At 39.8% G+C, this 17,130-nt stretch overlaps 1 protein-coding gene across 5 annotated transcripts in view; it reads left to right on the top strand.

Moving 5' to 3' along the window:
• NT5C2 (5'-nucleotidase, cytosolic II) overlaps positions 1-15,912 on the top strand; it is a 102,883-nt gene extending 86,971 nt beyond the window's left edge. For 2 of the 5 annotated variants that reach the window (XM_027767420.1, XM_027767421.1), the window contains exons 6-17: positions 142-199; positions 1,250-1,343; positions 2,430-2,483; positions 4,627-4,701; positions 6,826-6,867; positions 8,383-8,490; positions 9,000-9,066; positions 9,738-9,908; positions 12,914-12,965; positions 13,078-13,138; positions 13,271-13,447; positions 14,505-15,912. In XM_027767420.1, coding sequence (XP_027623221.1) covers positions 142-199; positions 1,250-1,343; positions 2,430-2,483; positions 4,627-4,701; positions 6,826-6,867; positions 8,383-8,490; positions 9,000-9,066; positions 9,738-9,908; positions 12,914-12,965; positions 13,078-13,138; positions 13,271-13,447; positions 14,505-14,738 — 1,193 coding nt within the window. In that variant the 3' untranslated portion in view covers positions 14,739-15,912. Of the gene's footprint in view, positions 1-141; positions 200-383; positions 512-1,249; positions 1,344-2,429; positions 2,484-4,626; positions 4,702-5,949; positions 5,992-6,825; positions 6,868-8,382; positions 8,491-8,999; positions 9,067-9,737; positions 9,909-12,913; positions 12,966-13,077; positions 13,139-13,270; positions 13,448-14,504 lie in introns of those variants that run through there. The other 3 variants (XM_006166390.3, XM_027767422.1, XM_027767423.1) reach the window with 2 other exon arrangements.
• Positions 15,913-17,130: the final 1,218 nt, after the last annotated feature.

The following is a 17,130-nucleotide window of genomic DNA, read 5'->3' as shown; positions in this document are numbered from 1 at the left end:
TGTCTTTCTGGTAATTCCATGTTCCCAATAGCAAAAACCTCTCCAAAAAAAAAAAAAAATTGTCTTTGCACAAGGAAGGTAATGAAGTAAGTTTGTATTATTTTATTTATAGCTTATGAATATCTATTCTTCATTTTGCAGAGACCTACCTGTTGGCCTGTCTAGTAAATTTTTTTACTAATTGTCCAAGATATACCAGGTATGTATATACTATAATTTTCTTTTTCCAATTGATTTTTTTTTAAAAAAATTAATATACAGGGTTTTAGAGAACTGGCCATTGTAGGTCTTTTCTGCTTTTCTAAAGTGAATTTAGTGCTAGTGAGAGATGCCACATTGCCAGCCTGAGAGATGGACAGCACCAGCAGCTCCATGCAGGCTCTCACCTCCCACACGGCCCCTCTCCTTGCCAGTGTGCTGCAGCCATGTTTGGAAGGGACCACTTCTGATTGGCTTCTCCTGGGAATGAAGACGGCCAGCAGAGGTGCTAATTGTGACAACTGAGTGGGAGGTTTGTGTGATGATTATCTGTCCAAGCAGAATTACACTAAAACCCCCCTACTCATTTCACAGCAGCTACCTAGGAGCCACTCAGGGATGGTAATTTAGTTTCATTCCCAGGCCCAGGAAGATCTGATTGAGGAATAAATACTGTTTATCTTTCCTGAAGTAAAATTTTGTGTAAATCTTTAGTAAGTTGCCCTCTCCATAGGGAGAATTACAGCTATATAGCCATTGTTGGAAGTTTAATCATATGCCTGAGTTTGCTTCTTATCCTCTTAGCCCTTATCTGCTTCAAGACGCTAAGTTTGGGGAAGGCTAGCCATAGAAGATGGACCGTACCGGTATACTTAGGGGCCATTGCAGAAAAGGCAGGGTGGAAAGAACCTAAATGACCAATTTTAAGTTTTAAATATTTCTTTAATGAGAACCTGTTTTTAAATAAAAAGTGATGAATAAGAGAACCTGATATTTTTTGGAACTTTGGCCTCTTAGTTTCCATTCAATATATTTTTCTATCACTTTGTATTTGTTCACAATTATTGTATTTTATCAAACGCTATAGCCATTTCTGGTGGTCAGAAACAGATTTTCACTAGGGAGTAATTATTTAGGAAAATAACTACCTAACTAGCCATAGCCTTTACCCATGTGATATGGAGCCTTTGGGTCCCCTGGGCATTTTTTGATATTCATTTTACTTCATCTCTTTTGGATTTCCTGTCACATTCTTTTCATCTTTCTATAGCTGTGAAACAGGATTTAAAGATGGGGACCTCTTCATGTCCTATCGGAGTATGTTCCAAGATGTAAGAGATGCTGTTGACTGGGTTCATTACAAGGTACTAGAATCTGCTCATTCTTGACATCTGTTTTTATGGTCTGACATTACCTTTCCAAGTGCAAGTGAAGCAGAATTTTCCCGTCTTTAAAAAAAAAAAAAAGATTTGCCCGAGTGATAGCTTCCTGAAGTACATTTGTTCTCTTCTGGCCATCCTGCTCTCAAAGGTAATGCCAGCCTTTCCTCATTGGTGAGGTTTTGCTTCTAGATTATTTTTAAGTTTGTTTATTTATAAATGAGAGAGAGATGGAACAGCACTCCCATCAGGGTCTTGTTGCTACAAGCCACCAGCAGCCAGCCCTGAATCATGGGCATGTGCACGCTGTGTTCAGGGAGGTCTCTGCACATGAACCTGGAACCTTCCCCTGTGAATGTACCTCACAGAAGGTTGCATTTTACTGCTGTACCACCATCCAGCCCCCTTCAGATATTATTTTATTTTGCATTTTCCAAACATAGAAGAAACTTAATTGTATTAGTTTTGTGGATGATAATGGCCTATTTGTTTTTTTGTCGAAGTACCTCACCCCCATTTTTTTTTTTTTTAAGTTTACTTATTTATTCCATGAGAGAGTCAGACAGATGGAGAGATAGATGGGCAGCCCCAGTGGGTTCACTCCAAATCTCAGTTCACTCCCAGTCACAGCCAGCCCAGATCAGGGACCATATATACCTTGTTTTCTCAGGGAGATCCTGGGGTATGAACTGAGGACCATTCTCATGAGGGTCCACTTGTATTGCCAGTACACTACTACTTGGCTTCCAAATACTTCCCCTTTGACTAATAACATTAACTAGTTAATATTAAAGTTATATTTATTATAAACTATACTGAATGAAATAGGAAGTGTCTTTAATTTCCAGCTTAAAACAGATAATTATATGTTTTGAAGACAAATTTTTAAGTCAGTGTTGTAGCAGATCATACCTGTCACTTTTGCCTGGCCTTTCCTAATTTATTTACCTTTCCATTTTGGTAAATACTTAAGAAATGCATTCATGTTGATAGTAAACATAATTTTTCTTACAAACTAAGTGTTATAAACTGATTTTGTTCTTAGTTCCTTTTTTTTTCTTCTTCTTCTAGGGTTCTCTTAAGGAAAAAACAGTTGAAAATCTTGAGAAATATGTAGTCAAAGATGTAAGTAATAAGAAGAAAAGAAATTTGCATAATAGCTTATTTTACCGATTAAGTGAGAAATGAATAACAAGTCTATTTATAATGTAATGGACAAGGGAAGATTTTTCATTGTCTTGGCATGGTTTATGCCAGGTATAATCACCAAGAGTATTTAGCTAAAGCATAGAGTTTTAATTGAGTTTTTCCTTTTTGCTGATAGGAAAGAAGACCCAGTATTTCATTTGTTCTTTTAGTACTAATTATAGTAATCGCAGCCTAGAGGGCTACTCTGTGTACATCACCAAGCTAAGTGATCACATTAGCCATTTAGTATTCCTTACAACCTGGAGCTAGGTGTTATTGTTACCTCTGTTTTATACCAAAAGAAAATGAGAAATAAAGGAATTAAATAACTTGTCCAAGGTCACAGTAAGAAGTACAGCCAAGATTCACATGCAGATCTAAACCTAGTCACAACTACTGCACTAGGTTGTCTTAAAAAATGTGCACATATGTGACTGTAATGCAAAATGCCTTTAACCTATCAGCAGAGAATAATGAGCAAAGCTTTAAAATAACTTAAGTCATTAGTGGAAAATCTGATAAAATGTTAAAATTTGTAGTTTAGTAATAGTATTATACCAGTGTTAAATTTTTGGTTTTGGTCATTGTACTGTGGTAGTGTACAAAGTTAATATTAAAGGAAGTTGGATGGAGAACTTTGTACAACTTTCACAACTTTTCTAAAAGTAAAGTCTAAAATTGTTTCAGGAGAAACACACACAGAATCCCAAGATGAGATACTTCTTTTTTTTACAGAGTAAAAAAGTAGCAGAATATATAAAGTACTGGGGTAAAAATTTCTTGTTTTGGTCTTTGTGCCTATTTCCACCCACCACCTTATTGTTTCAAGAAATAGCACAGGGATCAGCAGATGGCATAATGGTTATGTCACTGGACTCCCACGTAGTCTACTGCAGTTCAAGTCCTGGACCTGGTGGCTTAAAACTCATGTTGGGCATCGCTGGGTACATGTGCGTGTGTGCCCAAAATCCCTAGAGGAGAAGGGATTGTGCTGTGGCCATCCCCCAGGGGCTGATTTCTTGCTTTCTGTCTCTTTCTATCTCTCTCTGGCGAGCGCATGTGCCCTGTATCAAAAAATCCTCTCAAAAAAAAAAAAAAGAAAAAAGAAAAAAGAAAAGAAAAAGAAAGAAGCAGCACTGAATTGGTAGGGTCCAGGGCACTGTGAACAAAGGAATCTATTACTGTGAGAGAAGGAAAAGGTGCTTTTCTTTCCAGGCATGTCAGGAGTTAGAATTGCAGCATTTTCTGCAGATGGGTATGGGCACTTCTAGCTGGCACCTGCACATGTCATTTGACTCTACAACGTGTTTTTCCTTCCTTCCTTCCTTCCTTCCTTCCTTCCTTCCTTCCTTCCTTCCTTTCTTGCTCTCTTTCTTCTTTCTTTCTTTCTTTATTCTGGAGAGGTTTTTGCTATAGGGCACGTGCACTCACCAGAAAGATAGAGACAGACAGAAAGTGAGAAATCACACCCCCAGGGGGTAAGGCCACACTGCAGTCCCTTCTAGTCCATTCTCCTCCTGGGATCTTGGGCACACGCACCTGGCTTGAGTTTAAGCCACTGGATCCAGGTCTCGATCCGTAGTCAACTACATGGGAGTCCAGCGACATACCCATTACACTAACTGCTGGTCCCTCTACAAGGTGTTTTATAAAACCAGGCTATACACAATAAAGCTATATCTAATAATCTCCATATAGAGTATTTGCTGATGATTTAAAATCAGCTTCTCCTAATCTCTAATACACCTAGCACTACTTCAAGAAATCATGAAGTAATTTAAACACTTCATGAAGCAAATATCAAGAGAAAGGCAGAGATATATTAATGACCATATAAACATGTATGTGTTTCATTTTACATAGGTTTTACATGTATATACACTGTGTATTACACGTATTTTATTCATGCATAGTTATGTGGGTTTTTAAATGCAAAATTCTGATACCACCCAACTAACTCTTAAAAGACTTCCCCTATTCCTAGTTCAGTGGACAAAAATATAGTATATGACTACCCCAAAGTGAAAATATAGAAATAGTTGTGTTTTAGTGTTTCACTTATAATCATATTACATTTCAGGGGAAATTGCCTTTGCTTCTGAGCCGGATGAAGGATTTTTTTCTTGCCACCAACAGTGACTATAAATACACAGATGTAAGTGCTTAATATTTATATTTGTTTATTGGTGTGGAGGAATTGTTTTGGTCCAAAAAACTGTGAAGACAAAGTTTACTAAGCGAAGGTAGTTTCTTGCCATCTCATTTTGAAAGCAGAGATAAAAGCAAAACTATATAGGGTAAGGGCACTAGAGTGGTGATCAGAATTTTTCTAAATATTCACTTGAACTATTTTCTCCAATCGCAGTTAGCTACTTGAAGGTTTTAGTTTGGGGGCTATTTAAAACATTCATGCCAATTGAAATGGCTTCTATATTTGGAGCATCATTTATCTTTTATTGCTCTGTGTACACAGCTTTCTTACTGCAGGAAGCTCTGCGGTGGTAGGTGGTGCAAAGATGCTTTGAATCTCAGCCATCAAAATTTACCTCTTAAAAAGAAATTTCCCACGATTAAAGCATGTGGGAAACTGATGTAACTCTAACTTCATCGTAGTTTCAACGAGACAGTTAAAAGTCTGTAAGAGTAGCAAGAGGTTTCGCTCCCCCCAGGTCTTTTTATGTAAGAACTTGATTTAGACATTTGGTAATTTGAATAAACAGTCTCAAAGCCAGTGGTTGGCTGGCTTGACTGGTCTATGGACAGTAGTAACAAGGCCAGAATAATATGTTATTTCCATCTGAATAATTAGTTTTCTCTGTGGTATACTTCATATGTTCATATGTTCCTTACCTCCAAATGTGTGTTGCAGGCCATGGAGTTAGATAGGGATATATGGATGAATCTGTACAAAAACATCTCCTAGAAGAAGTGTATATATCCTTCCTAAGAAGGACAGAAGGTTTTTGTTTTTTGGATGTGATGTATTGATTGCTGGCTCTTAATTGCCACAATTTCATAAACTTCAGGAGATATAAGAATTTGATGAATCCTGTTTTGAAAAAGACATGTTTTGGGTCAGCTTGATATGGCCAGATCCTACAAGTCCCACTGCACGTTGGAGTCCTAGACCTGAAGGCTTGAAAACATGCCAGGCACAGATGCATGCCCAAATTCTGAAAACAGAAAAAGAGAAGGGAAATGGCCCTTCCCCATGGGGATACTTTCTCATTTTTCTTCTCTCTTACTCTGTGTTTCTTTGGTGAGTGCATACAACCTTTAGCGCAAAAAAAAAAAAAAAGAAAAAGAAAAAGAAAAAAGACATGTTTTATGAAGATGTTTGAAGATATTATATATATATTTCAAAAGTAGTATATGAATCTTATGTTGGATTTTTTTTTTCCAGAAAATTATGACTTACCTGTTTGATTTCCCACATGGCCCTAAGGTACTACATGTAACTTAATAATAATGAAGGCATTTAATCAGTTTGGAATATTGAGGGGAAAGAATTGGTCAGGACCCACTCAGAAAAGTCCTACTTTTTCAGTCTGTTGTCTAATATTCATCAGCATTAGAAGCTATCCAGGAGCCTAGTAGAATTTAAAATTATTAGCCATTTGAATAGTTAATAGATAAAAATAAAAAGAATATTAATGTGGTATTTAGTAGGATGGATCAGTATAATATTATGCTCAGGAAGTTCTATGTAAAAATTGTTAAATTTTTATGTTAATGAATTTTTTAGGTAGAAGAGGATATTTGATGAACAGAAACAAAAAATTTGTGTATATTCTTGGCAGCATACAGATTCTGCTGTTGGTTATTGCTGAGTATTGTGTCAACAGAGCAGTTAACCTTGGTAGTTATCAGAGGTCTTTATTCCTGAAGTATGGCTGCTCTTGTTAAGGATTACCCATTGTAACCTAGTCACGTACTTGTAGAATTTTTGCGCTAAACTCTGTGAATAAAGATGAGCAAATCCCTGTTTTGAGATCATCCAAAATCACAATGGCCCCCTAGTTTGCCCTTAAAAGGTTATGTCATGTTTCCATTCAGGATGGAAATAACTTTAATGGGCATGACATTTACATCAGTGTTGGGATTAGCTTGCAGTAGGTGCCAAAGACCACTGTGTACCTAGAGCCATCATTCTGAGGACAAAAAAAAAAAAAAAAAAAAAAGAAAAGAAAAAAGACATGTTTTATGAAGATGTTTGAAGATATTATATATATATTTCAAAAGTAGTATATGAATCTTATGTTGGATTTTTTTTTTCCAGAAAATTATGACTTACCTGTTTGATTTCCCACATGGCCCTAAGGTACTACATGTAACTTAATAATAATGAAGGCATTTAATCAGTTTGGAATATTGAGGGGAAAGAATTGGTCAGGACCCACTCAGAAAAGTCCTACTTTTTCAGTCTGTTGTCTAATATTCATCAGCATTAGAAGCTATCCAGGAGCCTAGTAGAATTTAAAATTATTAGCCATTTGAATAGTTAATAGATAAAAATAAAAAGAATATTAATGTGGTATTTAGTAGGATGGATCAGTATAATATTATGCTCAGGAAGTTCTATGTAAAAATTGTTAAATTTTTATGTTAATGAATTTTTTAGGTAGAAGAGGATATTTGATGAACAGAAACAAAAAATTTGTGTATATTCTTGGCAGCATACAGATTCTGCTGTTGGTTATTGCTGAGTATTGTGTCAACAGAGCAGTTAACCTTGGTAGTTATCAGAGGTCTTTATTCCTGAAGTATGGCTGCTCTTGTTAAGGATTACCCATTGTAACCTAGTCACGTACTTGTAGAATTTTTGCGCTAAACTCTGTGAATAAAGATGAGCAAATCCCTGTTTTGAGATCATCCAAAATCACAATGGCCCCCTAGTTTGCCCTTAAAAGGTTATGTCATGTTTCCATTCAGGATGGAAATAACTTTAATGGGCATGACATTTACATCAGTGTTGGGATTAGCTTGCAGTAGGTGCCAAAGACCACTGTGTACCTAGAGCCATCATTCTGAGGATATAACCTGAGAAACGTCCTCGTAATTTCACATTGTCTGTGTGCTTTAGCTCTCAGGTTTCGTTCTGCCTGTCTTTATGCCTTCAGTATAGACTTGCACCTCTCCAGAGCCCCTTTTAGCACATTCCAGAATGGGAGCACACTGTCGTGTAGTAAATGCTATGAAATAAGTTTCTGTAATTCAGTAGCAAGTTTAAATTACTTAAAATGAAGAGATAAGATATTATTTATACTGTGCCAGTCTCCAAAAGGATGCAGCTTATAATTAGACATGCTACTGGGACAGTGGTTGGCATAATGGCTATGTCGCTGGCCTCCCATGTAGTCGACCGTGGTTCGAGTCCCAGACCCAGTGGCTTAAACTCACGCTGGGCATGTGTATGTGGGTACCCAAGATCCCCAGAGGAGAATGGAGGAGAAGTGATTGCTGTGTGGCCATCCCCCCTGGAGGGTGATTTCTCGCTTTCTGTCTCTCTGTCTTCTCTCTCTTTGTGGCGAGAGCACACGCCCTATGACAAAAACCTCTCAAAAAAATTAGACAGGATACTTTATATATTGTATATATATATTATATGTGTGTATTACACACACACTATATATGTATAATACACTATATATATATACACACACACATACATATATATGTATACACACACACACGTGTGTGTGTGTGTGTGTGTATAATAATGAACTCTTCTGGCTATCTTTAGTATTTCTACATTTCTTGAATCTGAATGTAATTAAATATTACAGCCTTAAGGTAAGGAATGATGTTTCAGCTTTTGCTGTTTCTCCTTCATCAGCCTGGTAGCTCCCATCGTCCATGGCAGTCCTACTTTGACCTGATTTTGGTGGATGCCCGGAAACCCCTTTTTTTTGGAGAAGGCACAGTATTGCGTCAAGTGGATACTGTAAGTCAAGAGCATGATACTGTCCTTCATAGGTCTCCTTTCCTCGCTCCTACACTCCTTAAAGAAATGAGTATTTTTAATTTAGTAGCCCTCACTTCTGAAATTGTTTTGGTCTTAACTGGAATACCCAAATGTACCACTGATTCAAAAGAATAAGTACTGGGGCCAGTAGATGGGGTAATAGGTTGCTGGACTCCCACATAGTCGACTGTGGTTCAAGTCCCAGACCCAGTGGCTTAAAACTCACACCAGGCACGTGTGCCCAAAATCTTGAGAGAAGGATGGAGAAGAAGGAATTGCAGCGTGGCCATTCCCTAGAGGATGATTTCTTGCTTTCTGTATCATTGTGTCTGATGAGCACATGTGCCTTCTAGCAAAAGTCTCTCTCTAAAAAAAAAAAAAAGAATAAATGCCATTCATTTGGTTGTCTGGCAAAGTAGCATTGTAGGTGGAGACTGTATTGCGATAGGATGATAAGGTATTACAAAGTCCGTATTCTCTCTACACAGAAAACTGGCAAGCTGAAAATTGGTACCTACACAGGCCCCCTACAGCACGGCATTGTGTACTCAGGAGGTGAGTCACAGATTTCCCGTATTTCGTGTAGATCTTTTTTAGACATCACTGTGAATGCTCTGGTGTTCTCTCAGCAAAGTGCCCCATGTAGTCGTAAATATCCTAATGACACCATCTAATGAAGGTAATTTTGTCACCTACTAATGCAACAGGATAGTCAAGAACAGGTGTGAGAAGCTGCTAGTATGTCCTAAGGACTCTCATTTTAACTCAAAAGATCAATTTTTCCCTTTGTATTACCTATTTGAGACTTTGTCTCAGTGTCTGGAATGTTTCTCAGGTATCCTCAAGGCGTTTTCAAGGAGCCCCTGTGTTGACCTTAGAGTTGTACAGAACTAACTAAATAGCAGATCTGTGATGAAAAATGGTGATGACAACCCTGAAGGTTATGGTCACTAAAGCAGATGCACATAGTTTTGTTGCTCTTGGATTTGGTGATCAAAAGTTCTCTCTAGTCAGTCAGTATAATGAAGCTGAACGCTTTGTCTTAGAGCAGTAAGAAAAAAATGGTGGGAAAAAAGAGAGAAAATGAGTGTTTGCCATTAAGAAAAGAGAGCCCTTTTCCTCATCTGTCCCTAATTATATAAGAATAAAACTAGCCCCAGTGTTTAGTGGTTATGGTACTTAGAATCCTGGTTTTTGTTTTCTCCTTGTTCACTCCATTGTCTCAGGTTCATCTGATACAATCTGTGATCTCTTGGGAGCCAAGGGCAAAGATATTTTGTATATTGGAGATCACATTTTTGGGGACATTTTAAAATCAAAGAAACGGCAAGGGTGGCGAACTTTCTTGGTGATTCCTGAACTTGCACAAGAGTTGCACGTCTGGACAGACAAGAGTGGTAAGGAGCCATTCTTCTAATTTATAAATCTTTGACATAGTTTATATCTAAATGTCTAGCTCTGAATCTGTTGTCTTTGATAAACCATTACTTTCTATGCAGGGGATCAGATATGGTAAAAGGTGGACCCTGATATTTGGATCCCTTCTTCCTGAAGAATGTTGAGATATTTCACAGAACTTCAGAATTTGAATAAACACTAGAAGTTATCTTATTTAACATTCTCCCTCTTCCCCTTAAAAAAAAAAAAAGGTTTTATTTATTATTATTATCACTATAGAGAGAGAAAGAAGGAAAGTGAGAAAGTAAGCCACCAGATCCGTTGATCCGACTGCAGTCAGCCGTGTGGGAGTCCATTGCCTTAACCACTACACCACCTGCTGACTCTCTCTTTTCCTTTTTTTAATGAAAAATGTAGAGAGAGGTTATTTTTGACAGAGCTCTACCTGGTTGAGATCCTCCTGCCCTGTCCTCCCAGTTAGATAGAGTTATAGTCACATATACTACCACGCCATGCGCCTGTTTGGGTTGGTCTGAAAGTGAACTCAGGCCTGCCAGGTGTCCCCAGCTTTGTGTTTTAGTGCTCATATATCCGTGGCTGGGCCTTCAGTCTTTTCCTGAAGCCCTTCAAGGTTAGGTGTAGAAGTTGGTATCATGACTTGCAATATAGTAACAGTTAAATTGAACTGGAGTGCCACTCTCCTCTGTAGTCCCATATAGGAGGTCTTTAAAAAGTTAATGGATGGGAACCAGCAGTTGGCATAATGGCTATGTCGCTGTACTCCTACGTTGTTGACCGCGGTTCGCATCCCGGACCCGGTGGCTTAAAACCCACGCCGGGCACGTGTGCGTGCGTGCCCAAGATCCCGAGAGGAGAATGGAGGAGAAGGGATGGCGGCGTGCCCATCCCCTCTGGGGGGTGATTTCTCGCTTTCTGTCTCTCTGTCTCTCTCTGTCTTTCTGGCGAGCGCACGTGCCCTATAGTGAAAAATCTCTCTCTCAAAAAAAAAAAAAGTTAATGGAAAAAGAACTTTGGAAGAATTATAAGAAATATGCATGGATTTGAGTTTTCCTTTGCACCAAAATAAACTCACACTTTAATTCGGTTTTTCCATAAACTTTTTCTTTAAGAGAAATTTTTGCTATAGGGTGTGTTTGCTCCCTGGAGAGACAGAGAGAGACAGATAGAAAGCAAGAAATCACTCCCCAGGGGGGATGGCCACACCACAATCCCTTCTGCTCCATTCTCCTCTCAGGATTTTGGGCATGCATGCACATGTGCCTGGTGTGAGTTTAAGCAACTGGGTCCAGGACTTGAACTGTGGTTAACTATGTGTGAGTCCAGCAATGTAACCATTATGCTATCTGCTGGTGACTTTTCCATAACCTTTTAAAGTTTATTATTTCCGTATATGAGACAGACAGATAGAGCACCCTCAACGGGGTCTTCATTGCTGCAATCCATCCCCAGCCAGCCTGGATCACGGGAACATGTGTGCCAGTGTACTCAGAGGTCTCCGATACAGTGCTGTCACCTTTCCTGTGGGTTAGCCTCACAAAACCTTGTGTTTTATGGCTGCATCACCATTCACCCCCTTCCTGTGAACTTCATGAAATCTTGTGTTTCTCCAACCACACCTAGTAATCCCTGTCTTTGCTAACAGCCCATATCTGTGATTCTGGGGCAGTAATGGTTAGAACGTTAACCACCTCCTGGTACTTTTTATTTGTTCTTCTAAGAAGTAGATAATGTAGCCAAATTGTATTCTTTGAACTGAGTGTATGCACATTATGGAAATGAACTATAGGTAGTTATTTAAAGGTGTTGGAGACATGTTTTCCAGCTAGCCTTAATGAGCATGACCCACAGTACTGAGAGACTCCAGAGACTGTTTGCCTTGGGTAGGAACCCTGGCTCTACCAATTGAATCTGCACGCCCTTAGGGGAGTTACTGAGACACCTTCTTCCTTAGTTTCTTCAGATGTAAAAATGAGAATAGGGCTACTGTGGTGACATAGTGGTAATGCTCTGCTTCACAATGGTAAGGCCATATGGGAAGGTCCTGAGCTCAAATCCCAAGGTCTCCCTGTGCACATAGGACGTGCACACACGTGCCCCATGATCCCATCTGGGTGAGTGGGATTGTGGCATAAGGATTCTCTTCCAGGTACCCATCAGTCTGTCTCTGTCCCCTCACAGAAAACCTTGAAAATGGGGACAGTAATAATAGCACCTGCCTCATAAAGTTGATGACATTGAGCTGAAGTAGTAATACGTGTATGAATTTAGATGATTGAAGTCTTCTTAACCAAGCTCCTTATCTGAACCACAGAGCACAGAATATGACTTGAGCAACTTTTTCAGTTCTCTTAGAGAAGTAGATAGAAGAAAATTCGTTCTATACAGTGGATGCCTTAGGGCTTAATTCTCTTGGGGTACCTGGACTGATAAAGGTTGCAACACATAGTAAGTATGTAGTAGACATTAGCTAGTTGTTGTTGCTTTGGTCTGTATTTGTGGAATTTTTTGGCTAACCTACTTCTATAATACATTTTCAGTTTTCCACTAATGACGTTTTAGAAACTGAGCCCTGCTATTTCCTAAATCTGTGATTCTAGACAAGTCACCTGTCAGCCCTTCATCTGGAAATAGGACTGTTAACCCTTGCTTTGTTGACTGCACCTGCAACAGTAGGATTTGGCACTTTGAAAGCTCAGAATGAGCATATGACCAGAAGAAAGCACTGTTATCAGTGATGTCTAAACAGGAGAAAAGGAGTTGAGGAGGAAAATTACAGTGTTCATTTGCTCAGAGATTGCAAGCAGGGTATCCGTGGGTTCTCCTGAAGGGGATGGAGGAAGCCATTTTATATGCTCACCTGTAGTATGTTAGTCCTAGGCTGTATCTCTTGTCTGCAACCTTTTTAGTTTGTTTTAGCAGCAGTTAAAATCTAGGTGCCTTTTGATTTACTTAAAACATTTTCCTTTTTCTTTCCATATTTTAGCCCTTTTCGAAGAGCTTCAGAGCTTGGATATTTTCTTGGCTGAACTTTACAAGTAAGTTTGCTAATGCTGAAAATGTCTTCCATAAAAACCACTGACCTCTTCAGGTGTCACATAAGAAATGTTCTTTCTAGGGATTTTCACTGGGTTTTTCTTTCGTCTCCAGGCACCTTGACAGCAGTAGCAATGAGCGCCCAGACATTAGTTCCATCCAGAGACGTATTAAGGTATCCAAGTGGGATTTGAGAGAAAACTTGGAAAATACATTGAATTTAAAAATTTTTGCAGGGATTGGCACATAGCTGGTCCTCAGTATGTATTGTTGAACGAACTAGAATAAATCTTATTCTTTGCTTTAGAAAGTCACTCATGACATGGACATGTGCTACGGGATGATGGGAAGCCTGTTCCGCAGCGGCTCCCGACAGACCCTGTTTGCCAGTCAGGTGATGCGATATGCCGATCTCTATGCAGCATCATTCATCAATCTGCTGTATTATCCGTTCAGCTACCTCTTCAGAGCTGCCCACGTCCTGGTGAGTCACTGCCACAGCGTTAGCTGTTACTGACAGTTAAAATGTACTCTTAAGGCTGAGAGCTGCAGCCAGGTTTGTGGGATGACACAGGAAACAGTTTGAGCATTTCTTTCTGATGTGTAAAGCCCATGGGCAGGTTCTATGGTTGCACAAGAAGGGGTCTTTGACAAAGTATGATCAAGATAGACAGTTAAGAGTATAATTTTATTTCCTGAAGTCTGTTAAAAATCATGAGTCAGCCAGTGATGTGGTGGTTGGGACTGGAACCTACATAGCCAACTATGTGGTTCCAGTCCTGGACCCGGTGGCCTAAGAAATATGCCAGGCAGGGACCAACAATTGGCATAATGACTTTGTTGCTGAACTCCCATGTAGCTGACCGTGGTTTAAGTCCTGGACCTGGTGGCTTAAACTCACGCCGGGCACGTGTGCGTGTGTGCCCAAGATCCTGAGAGGAGAATGGAGCAGAAGGGATTGCGGCGTGGCCATCCCCCCTAGGGGATGATTTCTCGCTTTCTGTCTCTCTGTCTCTCTCTGTCTTTCTGGCGAGCACACGCGCCCTACAGCAAAAACCTCTCCACAAAAAAAAACCAGTGCTAGGCACATGTGTGCCTGTCCCCAGAATCCCAAAAGGGGAGAAGATAAAGAAAAGGGATTGTGATGTGACCATTCCCAAAAGGGGTACTTTTCACTCTCCCTCACCCCCTGGGTCTCCCTGGTGAAAGTGTACACCCTCTGGCAAAAAAATTTTTTTAATTAATTAAAATTTCCCTGTGTATGATATGAATCTGTTGGGACTCTTCTGTATTTTTGTTTTGAAATAGAAAATAACTCTCTCATCTCCATCTTATGCAATTTCATGCTGTATTAATGATCTGTGTGCAATTTGAGGGGAGGACAGAGGATGGTAGCTCCAGGTAGTGGAAGAGATACCTGAATTGGCTTGTCCTCTGGTTCATTATAGACGTAATTTTGTATGGCTACCTTACACAGGAGAGGGGTTAGCATTTGGGAAACAGCTGTTTTGCTCTGCTCTGAGCCTCTGGCTTCATTCTAGATGCCTCATGAATCAACAGTGGAGCACACCCACGTGGATATCAATGAGATGGAGTCCCCTCTTGCCACCCGGAACCGCACGTCAGTGGATTTTAAAGACACCGACTACAAGCGGCACCAGTTGACACGGTCAATCAGTGAGATCAAACCTCCCAACCTCTTCCCACTGGCCCCCCAGGAAATTACACACTGCCATGATGAAGATGATGATGAAGAGGAAGAGGAGGAGGAATAAGGAGAACCGAAATCCTAAACACCCATTAAACAAGTTCTGACAGGACTCACAGGAGCAAAAGATGTCCCTGTTTGGGTTCTGCTAGGGGGAGGGGGAATGGATCCATCAAAGGTACGTCTGGAAAGTTTCTGAAGACTTTAAAATATTCTAGTCATACAGAGATACTTGTTTTAGTTCTGTGCATTTGTACTGTACAGATGGTTCAAAATTGTAATGGAGTCTGTATTGGAAGAAAGTAAGGGTAAAGTCAGGCTGAACTGCATGCAGATGGCTCCATTGTAGCTTGTGACACAATTTCCTTGTCTTTTGTCATCATCAGTATCTCATAGTACACCTTGATACGGGAGGTGAAGGGTCTCAGAGGAACAAGGAGAATGACGGGGAAGAGGTGATCCAAAAATGCTGTAATGTTACAAATTGTGCTGTTACTCCAAAATTTTTCAGTGCATTACACAGTGTTGTATATCAGTGGAGAAATATATTGTTTCCATTATAAAATGTAGTCTTCTGTTAAAGGTCAGGTATCCTTTTATAACTGTTCAGGTATCCTCAGTGATTCTGCAGAGCTGCTATTCTGTCAGTGGCTTTGAAGTATTCTCTGCTTGCTTCCAGGCTGATCTGGTCTGGATTCTTTTTTGAGGCGAAAGTCCTCATCCTTTTTACATTTTTGGTTGATAGCACAACTGGTTATTTTGTTGTCAGAGGAACCACTCTTTCGCTCATCTGTGATAAATCTATAGAAAGAATTTAACTGAAAGAGGACACAAGCAATCCCCAGAGAGAGAGATGAGTAACTTTCATTAGTGTGGGCTCTACAGTTGCAGCTCACACTACCCAATTCCAGATTTCTCTGTCCTCTAGGTTGACTGCTATATTTTAACATGGAGCATGAGAGGCTAAGACGGGGGGCTCTGTAAGGCAGAGGGCACAATCAGTGTGAATAAATTCACTTCAGAATCCCAAGTGAAATCACTTCTTGTTTGAACAAGAATGAATCATTACTCCACGCTTCAGGATATTACAACCGCCTCATCAGTACAGCAAAAGTTGTTCCAACATTTTTAACAGTGGCGTATGGTCTTATTTTAAACTTTCATGTTTTCTTCCATCCTTATTGTCAGCAGGGGAGGGTAGATTAGCTGCTCTAGAATTCAATAAAGTGTAATATTTCTAATATCGACTTTGACCCCTTCTGTAGCACAACTATCATAGCTACTGGCTTTCAGGTAGGTTTACATATGATTTACAGACATCAGTTTGACCTTCTAAAGTTCTTATTATTTTTTTCCTAATTTATCTTTATTTATTTTAATTTGACTGGAGTCGGGGGGTGGGAGAAAGCAAGCCACCAGGTCCAGGACTTGAACCATGGTTGGCCATGTGGGAGTCCAGTGCCCTTAACCACCACACCACCTGCTGGCCCCAGACATTCCCTTAAAGTTTTTAAACATGCTACACAGGTTCAGCTGGTGGTATGGTGGTTAAAGTGTCTGGATCCCATATAGCCGACTACACGGTTCAAGCCCCGGACCTAGTGGCTTGAGAAACATGCTAGATATGTGTGCATACATGCTCAAAACAGGGAGCAATGTAGATGGGACTGCAGCCTGATTATGCACCATGAGAGGTGCTTTCTCACTTTATCTCGTTCTCAGACCAGCACACTTGTCCTCTTGCAAATTAAAAAATATAATAAAACAATTAATGTAGTTGGGCAACTCCATTCCCTAATAGGTGAAGGAGCCCATTGTGTACCTCTGGTGAGCACACATGCCCTCTGGCAATTAAAAAATTAACATATAATCTAATGTAATTGTATTTATAGTGTTTCATAGGTCTCAATTTTTTCATAGAAAAGTATTTGGGTACAGGACCATAAGGTGGGGTTTGTTTGTTTTAAATCATTGTATTAGTAACTTAGCACCAAATACTAAATATGCCTCATTACTTTCCACAGATGTGGCTCTAAATTAAGTCATGCCAAGAAACGCACATTGGAAGCAGTATCGATGTATGCTACTTTAGATGAATCAGGTTAGAAATATGATTGTAATCGGATGCTGTCCCTATTTTAGAATGTGAGAGGACTTGTTTGTGGTCACCCCTTTGCTAATTCTCATTCACGACAGAGATGTTGCCCAGTTTGACAGTCTTTTTCTCAAACCCAAATAATTTTTCTGTGTGTGTGTGTGTGTTCTTGTTATAGAGTGTGCATGCTTACCAGAGAAAGAGCAAGGGGAGAAGAGTGAGAAATCACCCCCCACCCAGGGGAGGCCACATTGCGATTCCTTTTCCTCCTCCTCCTCCTCTCCTCGGGACTTTGGGCTTCTGCCTGGCCTTCTTTTCAAGCCACTGAGTCTGGACTCAGACTATGCATTTGGCCACATGGGAT

Source organism: Tupaia chinensis, unplaced genomic scaffold (genome assembly GCF_000334495.1).
Source record: "Tupaia chinensis unplaced genomic scaffold, TupChi_1.0 Scaffold144255_1, whole genome shotgun sequence".
NCBI classification, from domain to species: Eukaryota; Metazoa; Chordata; class Mammalia; order Scandentia; family Tupaiidae; genus Tupaia; species Tupaia belangeri.
Note: the sequence above shows the minus strand (reverse complement) of the source record. Positions and strands in the feature narration are given on the sequence as shown.